This window comes from Megalobrama amblycephala, linkage group LG12 (assembly GCF_018812025.1).
Source record: "Megalobrama amblycephala isolate DHTTF-2021 linkage group LG12, ASM1881202v1, whole genome shotgun sequence".
Lineage (NCBI taxonomy): Eukaryota > Metazoa > Chordata > Actinopteri > Cypriniformes > Xenocyprididae > Megalobrama > Megalobrama amblycephala.
This window is the reverse complement of record NC_063055.1, coordinates 24,472,364-24,490,271: the sequence shown is the minus strand read 5'-3', so window position 1 is coordinate 24,490,271 and position 17,908 is coordinate 24,472,364. Positions and strand designations below refer to the sequence as shown.

Sequence of the window (17,908 nt, the reverse complement as noted above, 5' to 3'; positions counted from 1 at the left end):
TGTGTCAACTTCACTGGCATGTCCTGCAGTTTTGTGTCCAAACATACCTAAACTCAGGACTTGGATGCTGTTTGGCAAAGTTAGATAACAGATAAACCTATTTATGATGGTGTTAAAGTAATGCTACAGGGGAAACTGAGCATTTTCTGGGATTGGAAAATAGATTGCTGACTGTTTTGTGTAAAGTGAAACTGTGTAGTGGGTCACAGCATATCAAACTCAAATCTGAAGTCGTGCAGTATCTGGAGCAGTTTTAGGAAAATCTCTTCATAGAAAAGATCTCAGGAGAAGATTTTAAGTGTCCTTATTCTTTCTCCAGAGGAAATACCAACAGATTATATATATATATATATATATATATATATATATATATATATATATATATATATATATACATTTTTTTATTCAGCAAGTATTAAATTAATCAAAAATGACAGTAAAGACATTTTAAAAGACAAAATAAAGATTTCTATTTCAAATAAAAGCTGTTATTTTGAACTTTCTATTCATCAAAGAATCCTGAAAAAAAACATTTCACAAAAATATTAAGCAGCATAACTGTTTTTGACATTGATAATGATAAGAAATATTTCTTGAGCATCAGTCAGCATATTAGAATGAATTTTTTATTTTTTATTTTTTTAACAAACAAAAGTATGAAAACATGAAAACACATACCAATCCACCTACCCACCCTCCGTCCCCTTCCACTCAGAATGATTAGAATGATTTCTGAAGGATCATGTGAAACTGAAGACTGGAGTAATGATGCTGAAAATTCAGCTTTGCATCACAGAAATAAATGAAATTTTAAAATATAACAAAATATTAAAGGGTTAGTTCACCCAAAAATGAGAATAATGTAATTTATTACTCGCCCTCATGTCGCTGTAAGACCTTCATTCATCTTCCGAACACAAATTAAGATATTATTGATGAAATCCGATGGCTCAGTGAGGCTTGTATGGAGAGCAAAGCCATTCAAACTCTGGAGGTCCATAAAGGTACTAAAAACATATTTAAAACAGTTCATGTGAGTTCAGTGGTTCTATCTTAATATTATAAAGCGACAAGAATACTTTTTGTGCGCCAAAAAAAAACAAAAACTTTTCAACAATATCTTTATGGGCCGATTTCAAAACACTGCTTCGGAGCTTTACGAATCGAATCAGTGAATCGGAGCGCCAAAGTCACGTGATTTCAGCAGTTTAGCCGTTTGATAGGAGATCCGAATCACTAATTCGAAACAAAAGATTCATAAAGCTCAGAAGCTTCATGATAGAGGTCTGCGCGGGACCGTTTTTTTCATCCTGCTCCCAAACTTTCCCGCAATGGTTCTATTCCGCACGAACCCGCTCCCGCCTAAAATTCACTCTGTGTTCACCCGCTATCCGCATATAGTGATTTTCTTCCCGACCCGACGGGTCCCGCTAAAGATCGTTTTCAGAATCTCGCATTTAAACTTCCCCTAAAGAAAGAGAGTGATTGAGGATAACAAATATAAAATGTTGCATATATACAAGATTTGTTATTTGTCTATAATGCTGTCAACACCATCCACGCAAGAACAGAATGACGCTGACTGACGACCGTTTCAGAACGTCTCTCCTCCAAAATCTGATCACAAAGGTTGAATGTTCTCTGAACGTGCACTCGCGCACCTCTAATGCAAAGAACATATCTTGCCAGGTTTTTGAACGCCACCACTGCAGAAAGTTTTGTTCACTTCAAATTCAAGCACAGATGCGCGGATGTCAATGCATCTCGGGAGCGACCGGGTTATTGTCAGCCGCGGGAATGCAGACCTCTACTTCATGAAGCAGTGTTTTGCAATCGGCCCATATAGATATTGTTGAAAAGTCGTTATTTTGTTTTTTTTGGCGCGCAAAAAGTATTATTGTCGCTTTATAATATTAAGATAGAACCACTGAACTCACATGAACTGATTCAAATATGTTTTTAGTACCTTTATTGACCTTGAGAGTTTGAATGGCTTTGCTCTCAATAGAGGCCTCACGGAGCCATCGGATTTCATCAACAATATCTTTTCAGTAGATGAACGAAGGTCTTACAGGTGTAAAACGACATGAGGGTGAGTAATAAATGACATTATTTTAATTTCTGGGTGAACTAACCCTTTAAACTGTTTAAATTGTAATAATATTTCATAATATTGCTATTTTTACTGTATTTTTGGTCAAATAATTTTAGACTTGGTCAGCATTAAAAGACTTCTTTCAAAAACATGAAAAAATCTTACCGACTCCAAACTTTCAAATGGTAGTGTATATTAAAATAATATTAAATATAATTTATACTTAAAAATAAAATATGTCCATAAGTGCCCTGAGCAATGAAAGAGCAGCCTCTAAGCAATAAAACTTTCTTTTGGGTCTCCATATTGTTCACAGTAGGAGTTGTGATGGCAGCTGTGTTTTGTAAGGTTGAGGGATCTGCTGTTTCGCTTGGGAAAAGTATCAGATTCATGAGCACTATTGAACTATCCAGAACCCTTTCAAAAAGAACATGGTAGTCTGATTATCATCAGATGCATTATACGAAATCTCATGTTTTTAAATACAACACAGATAGAGGTGCTGCCCTCTCTATCTGTCTGCGGTGCGCTTGGACAGTAAATATACTAGACGCTCGGATTATTTGACTGCTTATAACCGCACACAAACATACACGCTCTCACACACACACACATATTCAGGTAGATGTCACTTATTAAGGTCACAGATTGGAGGTTACTTCATCCTGAAGCATCCTTTTGCTCACTATTTGACAACTGGACCAGTCCAAAGCAAATAGACTAGGGCTGAGAACCATTTTTGTATGTCACCGTGTCCTTTAACAGTTCTCGCACATGCATTTTTCCGCAAATGCAAATGGAATAGCATAATTTATTATGCACTATTTATTTAATGTCACCGAAAAACTGAATCTAAAGCCTGAAACACACATCGCGCAAACTCACGAATGATTGACTTTAATGACTTTAATTTTTGAGAATCAAAGGCTGCATCTGAAATTGCATACTTACTTACTGTATAGTAGTTAAAAAGCAGTATGTCCAAATTCACAGTAAAACGGTAGTTAAATAGTACCCAGATGACCTACTATTTCCAGCGAGATGCTGTAGAGCAGATCCGGTGGACACTTCCCATGAGCCATGGGAGACACACACACCCGGAGCAGTGGGCAGCCATTTTTGCTGCGGAGCCCGGGGAGTGATTGGGGGTAAGGTGCCTTACTCAAGGGCACCTTAGTTGTGAGTAATGAGAGTGGAAGAGAGCGCTGTTCATTTATACTACACACATTCATACTATATAATTTTAATGGTCGCGAAGTAATTAGTAAATAAAGAGTAATTACTCTTTAATGCAGCCAAAAACTTTTAGTGCAACCACTGTAGTCTCAACCCCAAACAAATGACTTTATGAGTCAGTGCTTTTTAAACATACAGCGTGAAAAGCACAGCTCGATTCCCGCACAAATGACTAATGCGTTGGTTTTTTAGTGACTCAAACACATACAGCTTACAAGAGACTTATTATAGATCTTGACATATAGACACATAGTTTTGTTAGTAGTTTTTTCTGAAAATAAATGTATGAAATGTGTTACCACATTTTTGTTTGTTAAAGTGTTAGTTCACCAGTCATTTATTACTCACCCTCATGTCGTTCCACACCCGTAAGAGCTTCGTTAATCTTCAGAACACAAATTAAGATATTTTAGTTGAAATCCGATGGCTCCGTGAGGCCTCCGTAGGGAGCAATGACACTTCCTCTCTCAAGATCCATAAAGGTACTAAAAACATATTTAAATCAGTTCATGTGAGTACAGTGGTTCAATATTAATATTATAAAGCGACGAGAATGTTTTTTTGGTGCTCCAAAAATAAAATAACAACTTATTTAGTGATGGCCGATTTCAAAGCAATGCTTCAGGAAGCATCGGAGCACAAATTAATCAGTGTCGAATCTGCTGTTCGGAGTGCCAAAGTCACGTGATTTCAGCCGTTGGCAGTTTGACACATGATCTGAATCATGATTCGACACACTGATTCATTTGTGCTCCGATGCTTCCTGAAGCAGTGTTTTGAAATCGGCCATCACTAAATAAGTCGTTATTTAGTTTTTTTGGCACTCCAAAAATATTCTCGTCGCTTTATAATATTAATATTGAACCACTGTATTCACATGAACCGATTTAAATTTTTTAAGTACCTTTATGGATCTTGAGAGAGGAAGTGTCCATTGCTCCCTATGGAGGCCTCACGGAGCCATCGGATTTCAACTAAAATATCTTAATTTGTGTTCAGAAGATTAACGAAGGTCTTACGGGTGTGGAACGCCATGAGGGTGAGTAATAAATGACAGAATTTTCATTTTTAACCCTTTAATATAAAGTTAAGGCCAATTATTGGATTACATTCATGCCATTTCTCTAAAGACTATACAATTTTGTGTAAAATGCAAACACACCTTTTGCAAGAATTGTTTTATATCTAATTTTGCAATGAAAAGTATTATCTTTGGTAATATTTTGCCCCATCAAAAACTGCTTAAAAGTGCTCTGTTTGCTAAAGCACAGTCATTTTTCTGCTTATTTTTTCATGGTAAATCTGAATCTGCAGATGCTTTGAAGCTGAGCCGCTTGTGATCCATGTCTGTAGATGAGACATCTGTGTAATGCGTGTATGAAAGGAACATAAATCAGGTCTAAAGAAGGAACAGTCAGAACCAGAGCTCTGCTTCTGTGATTTACCTGCACATTACTGTGTAAATCTAATAGTCTGCCATGAAACCCAGCACAGATGCCCCGATCCTCCCCATCATTTCTTCCTTTTCAGACACATGATCAGTCCTACATGAAGTGTAATGTGAAACACTGATCTGTCTTCATTTGGTATTTTGGTAATATTGCCCTTCATGATAATATTAATGTTTCTGTCAGCCTATGTGCACTGTAAGGTTTTATCTTTCAGCTTACATTACTTTACTTTAATTGCACAATGACATTAACATTTAAAAATGTAGTTTTAGTCCATGCGTTAGCTTTGAGCGCATCTTATATGCTAATGTACTCCTAAAAGTATTTTTTCCCCTCAATTTTCTCCAAATATTTATATATTTATTTATTTATTATTATTATTTTTTTTTGTGTTTACCTTTTTTTTTTTGGTCTTTCTGTTTTAGGAAAATAGGTTACCCAAAAATGAAAATTATGTCCCACCCTCATGCCGTTCTACACTCGTAAGACCTTCGTTCACCTTTAGAACACAAAATAAAATATTTTTGATAAAATCTGATGGCTCAGTGAGGCCTTGCCAGCAAGATCATTTCCTTTTTCAATGCCCTGAAAGCTACTAAAAACATATTTAAAACAGTTCATGTGAGTATAGTGGTTCAACCTTAATATAATAAAGCGAAGAGAATACTTTTTGTGCACCAAAAAAACAAAATAACAACTTTATTCAACAATATCTAGTGATGGGCGATTTCAAAACTCTGCTTCATGAAGCTTCGAAGCGTTACGAATCATTTGTTTCGAATCAGTGGTTCGGAGCACCAAAATCATGTGATTTTAGTAAACGGGGCTTTGTTACATCATAAGTGTTTCGAAATTTCAATAGTTCATGTGACATTGGCAGTTTGATACAAGCTCCGAACCACTGATTTGAAACAAAAGATTCGGAAAGCTTCGAAGCTTCATGAAGCAGTGTTTTGAGATCGCCCATCACTAGATATTGTTAAATAAAGTTATTTTGTTTTTTTGGTGCACAAAAAGTATTATCGTCGCTTTATAATATTAAGGTTGAACCACTGTAGTCACATGAACTGTTTTAAATATGTCTTTAGTAGCTTTCTGGGCACTGAGCCATCGAAATTTATCAAAAATATCTTAATTTTTGTTCTAAAGATGAACGAAGGTCTTACGAGTGTGGAACGACATGAGGGTGAGTAATAAATGACAGAATTTTCATTTTTGGGTGAACTAACCCTTTAATATATGGAGCATCTAGGCTCAAATATTTGCATCACATATCTGTCTACTGAAATATCTTGATCTGGTCAATTTTATCTTATCTGGTTCATTGGCTTGTGGAAAGAATAAAAATGGTGTCTAAAGGGGTGGTTAAAATACCTTCATTTACAAATGTCCATTTTTAAGCTTACGAATCAGTTACTGTCACAAACTATTGCAGTATTTGTTTGGCTATATCAAAAGTTCTCATAAATATGTTCTAGATCATTAGACATGACGTTATATAGTCGTTAAGGTGCGTTTCCTCACAAGATGCATTCATACACAAAACACCTGTGAAGTCACTAACTGATTGGGCAATATAAACAAAACGCTTTTGGCGAAATACAACAACACAGGAAAGAAAATTGCATTTGTTTCAATGCTAACTCATAGTGTTTACTTCAGAGAATAAAGCTACAGTCACAGTTTTCTTGTAATCTGCTCAAAGCATCTTGCTGCTTAAGCTATACTTAAGCTATAATTTAACAGTCAAGTTCATCTGCATTCTCCACAAAACAAGATCACACAGTGCACACACATAGAAAACACAGCCTTCATCAGTCTGCTAGCATATATTCCATGAATATTTAAAGTTTTGCATTATTAAAATGACTGAAATGGAACTGAAATCCCCTTATGAGATTCGTTCCCCACATCTGTTATGTAATTGTGAAATATATTTAATACAGCAGTGAGCAGATGCTATTTATAGCATTCTTTTGGGCTAAATTAAGACCGCACATGTTTGAAGCTGTGCTGATCCTTAGAGTATTTTGGTGTATTTAATGTTCAGTAGTTATATTTCAAAGTTATGTTTTCATATTTTGTTTGATTAAATTTGTACTGCTTGAAATCGAGCCTGAACTATAAAGAGATTGCTGTTTGCATTAAGGTAAATGTAGGATGATATACAGTAATATCTGCTATATATGTCTTAAAGGGATAGTTCACCCAAAAATTAAAATGTTGTCATTACTTACTTACTCACCCTCAATTTGTTCCAAACCTGTATGAGTTCCTTTCTTCTGTTGAACACAAAATAAGATTTTAAAGAATGTTGGGAACCAGACTGTTGACGGCACCCATAGTAGGAAAAAAATCCTATGGAAGTCACTGGGTGCCGTCAACAGTCTGGTTCCCAAAGAATTAGAAATGCGCCGATTCAGGCTGCGGCCCCTTTAATTGCTCGCGCTCTCTGCCCCCTCCCAAGCTCTCGATTCTATCATTGCATAAACAAAGTTCACACAGCTAATATAATCCTCAAAATGGATCTTTACAAAGTCTTCGTCATTCATGCTGCATGCATGCGTTGGATTATGTTAGTATTATTATTTGGACGTTTACAATTGATTCTGAATGAGTTTGAGGCTGTGCTCTGTGGCTAAAGCTAACATTACACACTGTTGGAGAGATTTATAAAGAATGAAGTTGTGTTTATGCATTATACAGACTGCAAGTGTTTAAAAATGAAAATAATGACGGCTCTTGTCTCCGTGAATACAGTAAGAAACAATGGTAACTTTAACCTCATTTAACAGTACATTAGCAACATGCTAACGAAACGATTTAGAAAGACAATTTACAAATATCACTAAAAATATCATGTTATCATGGATCATGTCAGTTATTATTGCTCCATCTGCCATTTTTCGCTGTTGTCCTTGCTTGTTTACCTAGTCTGATGATTCAGCTGTGCACAGATCCAGACGTTAATACTGGCTGCCCTTGTGTAATGCCTCGATCATGAGCTGGCATATGCAAATATTGGGGGCGTACATATTAATGAGCCCGACTGTTACGTAACAGTCGGTGTTATGTTGAGATTCGCCTGTTCGTCGGAGGTCTTTTAAACAAATGAGATTTATATAAGAAGGAGGAAACAATGGAGTTTGAGACTCACTGTATGTCATTTCCATGTACTGAACTCTTGTTATTTAACTATGCCGAGGTAAATTCAATTTTTAATTCTAGGGCACCTTTAACTACATTCAAATGTACTGCTAGAAAGCCTTATACAACGAAATCACATGTTCATGTGTCTATCCCTCCCCCATCCTCTCTTTTTCCATACCTCCATCTTACTGTAGCAGATTCAGTTTGCCAACCAAGAGGAAAAGCAGGAGTTCAGCAAGTTTCCTACAAAGACCGGCCGTCGCTCCTTGTCTCGCTCCATCTCTCAGTCCTCCACGGACAGCTACAGCTCAGGTCAGACCCTCATCCACCCTCACTGCAAGCCAAACAGAGCCATATATATGTCAATAAGGTTCTGTAGTTCAGAAGAAGAACAAAAACACAAACATTGTCATGTGGCATGAAGCGTTAAATGCATGCAAATGTATACATTTCAGGTCTAATACCTTTTTAGTACATAAATGGGTTTAGTTTTATTCCAGAAACTTAATGTCAACAAACATCATTGTGGCCCAAAACTGCTTATTTCTTGTTCATGCTAGTTTGTGTGTTGTATAACATAATCCCAGACCAGCTTAAAGCGAAAACTACAGACTTTTGGTAGCGTTGGCAGCGGATCAGACAAATTCACATTCCTAAATCGTTCGTAATACCAACAAAAGTGAGGGATAAACATTCCTACATGTTTGCGACTGCAGACCGACCCCCACCAATCGCAGACTGCTGAAACAGAATTGAAAAATAATTTCATAAGATCAGAAGAAAGGTTTTCATATGTCATGTTTTTATTGCAAACACGATTAAATGCATGAACTAAAATGTGCCTCCATGCTTCTGTAGCGGCCTCATACACCGACAGTTCAGATGATGAGACGTCTCCTCGTGAGAAAAGCCAGGTCAACTCAAAGGGCAGCAGCGACTTCTGTGTCAAGAACATCAAGCAGGCAGAGTTTGGTCGGCGGGAGATCGAGATCGCTGAGCAAGGTTAGGAGAGTCGCCTTTTATGGTTGTTACTGTGTGTCAGGTTTTCTTCACACCTTCACATTCTTGTTGCTGTGTGATATAAATATGGATTTACATAACCATTACAGTATTGATTCTCAACTAGTTTGTCATGTTTTGTCAAATTTTCTAAATTAATTTTGATGGTTTAGTAATGTACTGTTGACTCAGGACATCTGTTGTACCGGTTGAACACAAATGTAGGTGTGTATAAGTGCTGTCAAGTAAACCATGTTTGGTAACAGCTGCTGCTGTCAGGAACTCAATTTAATTTCATGATTTCAACTTTTTTAAAGGGATAACTGGGTCAAGATCTTAATGCCATCAACACAGTCCATACAGTACAGTACTTAAAGGGTTACTTCACCCAAAAATGAAAATTCTGTCATTAATAACTCACCCTCACGTTGTTCCAAACCCGTTACACTTTCGTTCATCTTCATAATGCAAATGAAGATCTTTTTGATGAAATCTAAGAGCTTTCTGTCCCTCCATAGACAGCTATGCAACTGACACTTTGATGCTTCAAAAGGTTCATAAAGAGATCGTAAAAGTAATCCATATGAATTGAGCAGTTTAGTCCAAATTTTCTGAAGAGACTCGATCGCTTTATATGATGAACAGATTTAATTTAGGCTTTTATTCACATATAAACAGAAGCTCAAGTGTGTTTGCTTGATGTGCGAGATCCAGTGAGGTTCATTCTCGTGTGTTATGCAGCACGTTTGAGCTTCTGGAAGATGTTTGTTCTTGTGCGTCAAACAGTTTCGGTTGAGTTTCTGTTTATGTTCGCTGGTCAATGTTTATATGTGAATAAAAGCCTAAATTAAATCTGTTCATCATATAACGCGATCAAGTCTCTTCAGAAAATTTGGACTAAACCGCTCTATTCATATGGATTAGTTTTACAATCTCTTTATGAACTTTTTGAAGCGTCAAAGTGTCAGTAGCGTAGCTGTCTATGGAGGGACAGAAAGCTCTCAGATTTCATCAAAAAGATCTTCATTTGTGTTCTGAAGATGAACAAAAGTCTAACAGGTTTAAAACGACATGAGGGTGAGTAATTAATGACAGAATTTTAATTTTTGGGTAAACCATCCCTTTAAAAGAACAGTTTACTCAAAAAGAAAAAGCCTAACATTTCGTTATACTAGTCTTCTAAAGCCATACAAATAGCTTTGTTTTAGGAAAAAAACACAAAAATGTCTCAACTCACTGACTCAAGTTCAACTCAGTGACTAAATGATCCCAAAATAAAAAAACTTCTCTGTTTCTCTTACAATGCCCCTTGGAATATAGTGCATGATTCATATACAGACCATTTTAATTATGCTTTTATGATGCTTTTGTGTACTTTTTGTAAACTTGATAGCTTCAGTCCACATTCATTCCCAGCAAACATTGGTTAGACAGCAACGTTGTGTCCCTGGCCAAAAATAGTCGTGGTTGGACAGCATAAATCTATAAAAATACGTAACACAGAACATTTCCTAAAAATGCATTAAGATATGTTTGTACATTTCTACAATTCTCTGGGGTTGCATGTGTAATTGTTACTTTGACTTTTAGCTCTGTGTAGTTCAATGTATAATAGTTAATTAATTCATTAGATAACGTCAAAGATGTCCGTTCACATTTTATTTTGGAACTATTTTTCAACCATGACGGAACGTGTCGGAGGGTTGTCTTTTCAACGGTCATTAAAGATCCAAATGTTTGTTGGGTTGAATTTTAGAACTGGAACGACTCGTCGATATAATCGATTACATTGATTACGCACTGTTTTTGTTCATCCCTAACCCCCTTTCGTGTTTCACACAAAACAAAACTCTAGAGCAGGGGTCCCCAAACTTGTTCCTGGAGGGCCGGTGTCCTGCAGAGTTTAGCTCCAACTTGCATCAGCATGCCATCCTGGAAGTTTCTAGTATGCTTAGTAGGACCTTAATTAGCTGCTTCAGGTGTGTATGATTAGGGTTGGAGCTAAACTCTGCAGAGACACCGGCCCTTCAGGAGCAGGAATGGTGACCCCTGCTCTAGAGTGAGTCCTGAAAATGTGCAGGTGTCAGTTCGGTTATAGAATGCAGTTCAAAAAAATGCTTTAATAACACAACCGTATTAAGTGGCGCTGCCATACTAGATATTTGCATCTGCTCTAGAGTTTTGTTTGATGTGAAACATGACAGGGAATTAGGGATGAACATAAACAGTGCATAATTGACGTAATCGATTACGGCGACGCAATATTAATTATACAGATTTTGAACAACATGAGTGTGAGCAAATACTGTGTGAACTATTCCTTTAAAGGTTTGATCTCTGTCTCAGACTCTAGACTGTACCTTCCTTAATAAAGTTGTCTCATCTCTAAACTGTTGACTCAATCATATTCACAGATATGTCTGCACTCATTTCCCTGCGGAAGCGAGCTCAAGGGGAGAAACCCCTCGCCGGGGCTAAAGTGGTTGGCTGTACCCACATCACTGCACAGACTGCAGTAGGTTTTCATCAGGGCCGCACTAATTCAAACACACACTTCTTCAACCAATCTTTGATTTTAATACAAAATATTTACATATTTTTATAGTTTTTTGGATGAATCTTAAAGTTTGCTGTATGCACAGTACTGTAGTATTGTATAAATAATCCTAAAATAACACTGTAGCAGCATTGCGTCCATTAAAATACCCAGCTGAATGATCAACAAATGAGCAAAAGTAACCATAGTACTACTTTATTTTCATATAAATAAATCAGAACCACAGTGCTCAATGTATATTTGCTTATGTGTGAACATATCCCAGAACAAATAAATGTAAATACACACCTTGTTACTCCTAGTTTGCTTTCCCATGTGCTTGATATGCCGTACTGGTTTCTTTCAGGTCCTGATTGAGACACTTGTGGCACTGGGTGCTCAGTGTCGCTGGACTGCCTGTAACATTTACTCCACTCAGAATGAAGTGGCAGCAGCTTTGGCAGAGAGCGGTAAACAACCCTTTAAACATAATGTTTTCTAAACTAGCAATTCCAACCTGGTCCAATGTGGCTCTGGACTCACAGTGTATTTATTGTGTGCCCTTTAAAGGTGTTTCGGTTTTTGCCTGGAAAGGTGAATCGGAAGACGACTTCTGGTGGTGCATCGATCGCTGTGTCAACATGGAAGGCTGGCAGGCAAACATGGTATAATATTCTGTGCTTAATATCTGGTGATATATAAAAAAAAACTGAAATAATGGGCAGTGTCTGTTTACACTGAGTGCAGATAACCATCCTTGTGTGCAAAGATTATTTTAAGTAACTCCAACCAGCATTTATCCATTGTACAAACTGCATATTACGTCTATTTACACTTTATGTGAATAGCATTTATCGCATTTTGTAACAAAGTGTAATGCTAACTGTTGCTATTTACACTTTGTGCAAACATATCTACCACTATTTGCACTAGCACACTGTGTCTATTACACTGTATTTGCTGCCAAATCAGTATTTAATCTTCAAAACAGTTATCATGATTCCTGATGTTTGCAGGCTAGTAATCGTCATACCATTTTTTTTGTTACAGATCCTGGATGATGGGGGCGATCTGACCCACTGGGTGTATAAGAAATATCCCAGTGTCTTTAAGAAAGTACGTGGGATTGTGGAGGAGAGCGTTACAGGTGTACACAGGTAAGGGAGGACTATTTTATTTTATTTTATTATTTTTGTCATCCCACACAATAACCTAACACAACAACACAAATCTTTATTTTTTATTGTATTATTAATCTGTATATGATTAGAATAATGAGATTAATCACATTTGAATATTTAATTGACTTCCCTAATAGAAACATATTTGTGTTTGAATCAAATTTGTCTCTTTGTATTCATTCTGCTAGGCTGTACCAACTCTCCAAAGCTGGCAAGCTTTGTGTCCCCGCTATGAATGTCAACGATTCTGTCACCAAGCAGAAGTTTGATAATCTGTACTGCTGCAGGGAGTCCATCTTGGACGGGTAAGATACCTGCAATGCTGACATATGCTTTTCTGATTTTGTTTTAGCATATCTTTCTCTGACTCCTTACCAAGCATGACTAAAACTTATCATAGAGTATAATCATGGTTGACTTCTCTTTCTTCTTAGTCTGAAGAGAACGACAGATGTGATGTTTGGTGGGAAGCAGGTTGTGGTTTGTGGTTATGGAGAGGTCAGTCAACATCTGTGATTTTGTAAAATGCCCCAAAGTGGATTTTAGATAATCTGCATAATGCAAAAAATTATCTCTAAATTTCTCTTAACTGCCAGAGTGCCTCAGGGATGACGCATTTTTGTAGGCAAAACCCGGAAGGGAGTTAGCATTTTAGGACTTCCGGTTCCAACGCCGTAAAGTCTATGGGTTTTTGCTAAATCGCCTGAAATAAGGTCTGTGGTTAACAAAGCCTCTAAATACTTTCACGTTTTGATCTATCACATAAAACACGCCAGTTTTAACCCACTTGTAATTTTTTTTTTTTTTAAATCTGCGGTTGCTAACAAATTGCTAAAAGGGACTACTTCCTTTGGTGGGGACTTTAGACGTCATCATTAAAAACGGGACATTTGGACAGCATTTCTCATGAAAAAGTGGATAAGTCTTCATAACAGCACAGATCATAATCAGCGAGCATGTTTATAAATAAAGTTGTTTTTTAAATACAGTTTGAGGAAGCTTGGTGGTGACGATGTCGATCCGCGACCATGGTGTGCTGTAGTCCGTTTATAGCCTACTGTTAGCCTTTTATATCTGACGACTTTATTTAGGCTTCAAAATCTATAAATGTTGTGTTAACTTGTAAAGATTATCTTGATAGACAAAACGTGCAAGTGTCATGACCCTTTGTTAAACACAGAGCTTATTTTCTGCGATTTTCCAAAAGTCTATGGGAAAAATGCATAGGCTTTCAATCGAGGAAACCCGTGCACCGCTAACTTCCGGGTTGGCCTACAAAAACACGTCATCCCTAGGGTACTACAAGCACAGAGATTTTAAGAATATTTTTGTGGGTTTTATTTTCATTCATGTATTGATTCTGGTGTAGGTGGGAAAGGGTTGTTGTTCAGCTCTGAAAGCGCTTGGAGCCATTGTATGCGTGACGGAGATCGACCCTATTTGTGCTCTTCAAGCTTGGTAAGACAAACACCCACAAATTACTATAATATATATATATATATATATATATATATATATATATATATATATATATATATATATATATATATATATATATATATATATATAAAAAAAATTATTTAAATAATATTATAGCATTATTTATTAATATTTTTAATTTTAATAAATATATTAAAATATTTTTTATAAATTTTAACTTTTATTTTTATATTTACTTTAGGTATTAGTACTTTTGTTATATGCTTTAGTCATTTTTTTTTTTTTTTTTATATTATTTCTAGCTTTCTTTAATTTATTTTTATTATTTCAATAATTCTAGTACTTTTGTTTATTTTATTTCAGTTTGTTGCCATTGCAACACAAATTTAGTTTGTTTTTTTAATTTAAATTTTTTCATCTAATATTTATATTTAAATTTATATTTTATTTCAGCTTTATTTCAATTAACAAAAGTGATTTGTAATAGTTTTAGTTAACAATAACAAGTAACAGGATTGTTGATCCAAACACTTAAAAAAAGCAACTTCCCTTTTTTAAAATAGCCAATGGGCTTTAGTTAAAGGCACAATATGTAGGATTTTTGGATTAAAATATCCAAAAACCACTAGAACAATGTTATATATTTTGTTGACTTGTATACGTACATTATCCCAAATGTTTCCAAGAATGCTTAAATCCAGAGAAATAAGCAATTTTTAACCAGGACATGGGCGTGTCCGACTGTCCGTGCGTCACCTATCAACAATTTCTGATTTTATTTTGTAGAAACCATGGAAACACCAAAGACGCTTTAATATATTACGTTTTATTAGACAAGGGAACAATTGTTTGGTTACATTTATAGACAGAAAACAAATTATAGTTATATAGCTCAACACGTTCAGTCTTTTTGTTTAAATCTAGTTTTCTTGATTTTTTGCGAGTACCATGCTTTACCATGCCTCAGAGAAAAACACTATTTTGTGTAGTAGCTAACAGAGCATAATCAGATGCAGCTTTATTTTTAGTAACAGTATAATACAGCATTTTCTCCATCATACAATACATTTGTATTTAATTGCATGCCATTTATCAGCACAAGCCATCCAGCATTTAATATGATATTGTAAAATCGATCTAGCTTACTGCAGTGTGCAACAAGTGTCTAACAGCGTTCGCTTGGCAGCAACGCACTCAAATGTATCTACAATGATAAATCAGCGCTGCGGTACACTCATACGCTTGTCCGGAAGTGGAAGATACAAAAAACATAGAAAAAATGGTATGACGATTACTAGCCTGCAAACACAGAGGAATCATGATAACTGTTTTGAAGATTAAATACTGATTTGGCAGCAAATACAGTGTAAAATAGCAACAGTTAGCATTACACTTTGTTACAAAAAGCGATAAATGCTCTTCACACAAAGTGTGAATTGTGTATATTTTATATTAAAAGTCAATTTTGTAATCAGATTTATATCGACTACAAATAGAGCCACAAAAGTTTTACAATATGAACAATAAAAAGTTAAATATCAGCAAGTTTTTTTTTTATTGCCATATATATTTATTAAAATGTTTCCTTAGTATTTACAGAGCGGTTTTGTTCCAAACAACGTCTGAAAACTAGTCTCTTATTAGCTTCCCATATTAGCTAAACACATGGCCACAGGAAGTCTTTACACAGGAAGTCTGTGAACAAGCTGAAGTGCTTATTTACCAAGAATATTTAACCACATTTTCCCTCACTGTCTGTATAAAGACCTAAGATACCAGTTGAATCGATCTGTTTTTATCTCCCTCGTAGTATGGATGGTTTCAGAGTGGTGAAGCTAAATGAGGTGGTTCGCCAAATGGACATGGTTATCACCTGCACGGGTACGTCTGGTTACAGCTGGCTCGCTTCCAATTTCAGATCCATTTCCTCTGTTTCATGCAGCTCTTATCAGCACAAACACATCCTCCCAAATGCCCTTTCATTGAGCTGCTGTGAAACGGTTTGCCCTTTGTCAGCTGTGGCTGATCTCTTGGCTACTCTGAACTAGTCTTGGAAAAGTGATATTTGCTCCGCAAGTGATAAAATATTTGTGTAAATACATAGTAGAGAGTTGTTGAGGTTTAGATAAGTTCTGTGTGGTCTCTGCTAGTCAAAGGCACTGCTTTGTATTAAATTTAAGTTTATTTAATGCATAATGTATTATTTTAAATGTAATTTGAATTATTATTTAAATAATATTACTGTTAAGTAAGAAAAGATTTGTTTCATATTTGTTTTTGGTTCCATATTTGAAAGTTTGATATTTTTTTCTTAATGGAGTGCAACAGTGCCCACCCCCTTCTTCAGCAGTGTTGGTTCCGGAAGTATTTTTCCCATAGGGATTATTAAATTCTTTGTTGAAGCATTACATTACAAACTTTGATTAAAAACATTTGAAAATCAGACAAAAAGACAACGGTACAAGACTGTGTACTTTAATGGGGAAAAGAACTACAATCCCATGAAGCATTGCAAATGATATTATTAAATTAAAAATGATGCGTAAGTATAAAACTATTTATTTTAAGGACGTTGATTATGTATTTAGAAGCAATATATTTTGAGTTTATTGCAAAATATGCATATATAAATATATTTAAGTAGTTTGAGAGCGTAGGGAGATTAACTCAATTGTCATTCTCAGTGCTTCATGGGAAAGTGTCCTTTTGCCATGATTTGCTTGTTATGGTGCAGAATCATGGGTAATGTAGTTTTTCCACTAGGAATTTCACACGATTATTTGAAAAATATGTTAAATAAAGTGAATAAATAATATGGGATAGTGGCTATACAGCATTGATTAACAATATATAGTCCACAGTTGGTCTGTTTTAAATGGTTTATAAGTTATTATTAAAAATCATTTTCCCTATGGTGAAAATTTATGGAATTTTTACTTCTGGAACATGACTGCTACACTCTGTAAAATCACAAATTTTAGTTAGAAAAAAAGGACACATTTTAATTGGTTTGCACAAATATGTCTACTGGGGTTTCCTTAAAAAAAATTGTTTCTACAGGGAACAAAAATGTTGTGACCAGGGAGCACTTGGATCGAATGAAGAACGGCTGTATTGTCTGTAACATGGGCCATTCCAACACTGAGATTGATGTTGTGAGTAACTCTCGGAATTCTTTGTATCGCCTTCCCTCGCATTTATCTTTATTTGTTGAAAATATTTTCAGTATTTATGAGCAGGCTCCATTTGCTCATGCTGTAGTGTACTTTACTGGTGAATGTAGTCCAGGGAAAGAATTTTAACGTCAACAGCTGTAGATGTTCCATGAGCAGCAGGGCCACTTAATCAACCTGAAAGCCTCTTAGCGCCATGTTTCTGACAACAAAGTCAAGTGTGCTGACTGTGTTCATAGTGAATGCCCTTTTGTGTGTGTGTGTGTGTGTGTGTGTGTGTGTGTGTGTGTGTGTGTGTGTGTGTGTGTGTTTTTAGCTCTGTAGGTTTATCAGCCTGTACTGGTGAAAAGTTAAAGCGGGTGTTGTTAGTTTGTGTGCGCTCATGTGTGTCTGTTCTTCCTCTGTTCCAGACGAGTCTGCGGACTCCAGAGCTCACCTGGGAGAGGGTGCGCTCACAGGTTGACCACGTCATCTGGCCTGACGGGAAACGAGTGATTTTACTGGCAGAGGTCTTTCCTTCTTCTCATTTTTTCATGAATGTGTGCCAGTATGAGCGGTGTGACGGATAGGCTCATACAGTTTATACTAAGCTAGATGTATTTGCATGGCAATCTGAGGTTTAGAACAACTTCACATTATTTATACAT

General features: G+C 36.1%; 1 protein-coding gene across 4 annotated transcripts in view; it reads left to right on the top strand.

Annotated features, from left to right (window-relative positions):
- The window catches only part of ahcyl1 (adenosylhomocysteinase-like 1), a 29,997-nt gene that overhangs the window by 7,281 nt on the left and 4,808 nt on the right, over positions 1-17,908 (top strand). For 2 of the 4 annotated variants that reach the window (XM_048209874.1, XM_048209876.1), the window contains exons 2-13: positions 8,130-8,244; positions 8,791-8,934; positions 11,346-11,446; positions 11,835-11,937; positions 12,038-12,132; positions 12,518-12,624; positions 12,837-12,953; positions 13,083-13,146; positions 14,018-14,106; positions 15,899-15,969; positions 17,149-17,243; positions 17,672-17,770. In XM_048209874.1, coding sequence (XP_048065831.1) covers positions 8,130-8,244; positions 8,791-8,934; positions 11,346-11,446; positions 11,835-11,937; positions 12,038-12,132; positions 12,518-12,624; positions 12,837-12,953; positions 13,083-13,146; positions 14,018-14,106; positions 15,899-15,969; positions 17,149-17,243; positions 17,672-17,770 — 1,200 coding nt within the window. Of the gene's footprint in view, positions 1-8,126; positions 8,245-8,790; positions 8,935-11,345; positions 11,447-11,834; positions 11,938-12,037; positions 12,133-12,517; positions 12,625-12,836; positions 12,954-13,082; positions 13,147-14,017; positions 14,107-15,898; positions 15,970-17,148; positions 17,244-17,671; positions 17,771-17,908 lie in introns of all 4 variants that reach the window. The other 2 variants (XM_048209873.1, XM_048209875.1) reach the window with 1 other exon arrangement.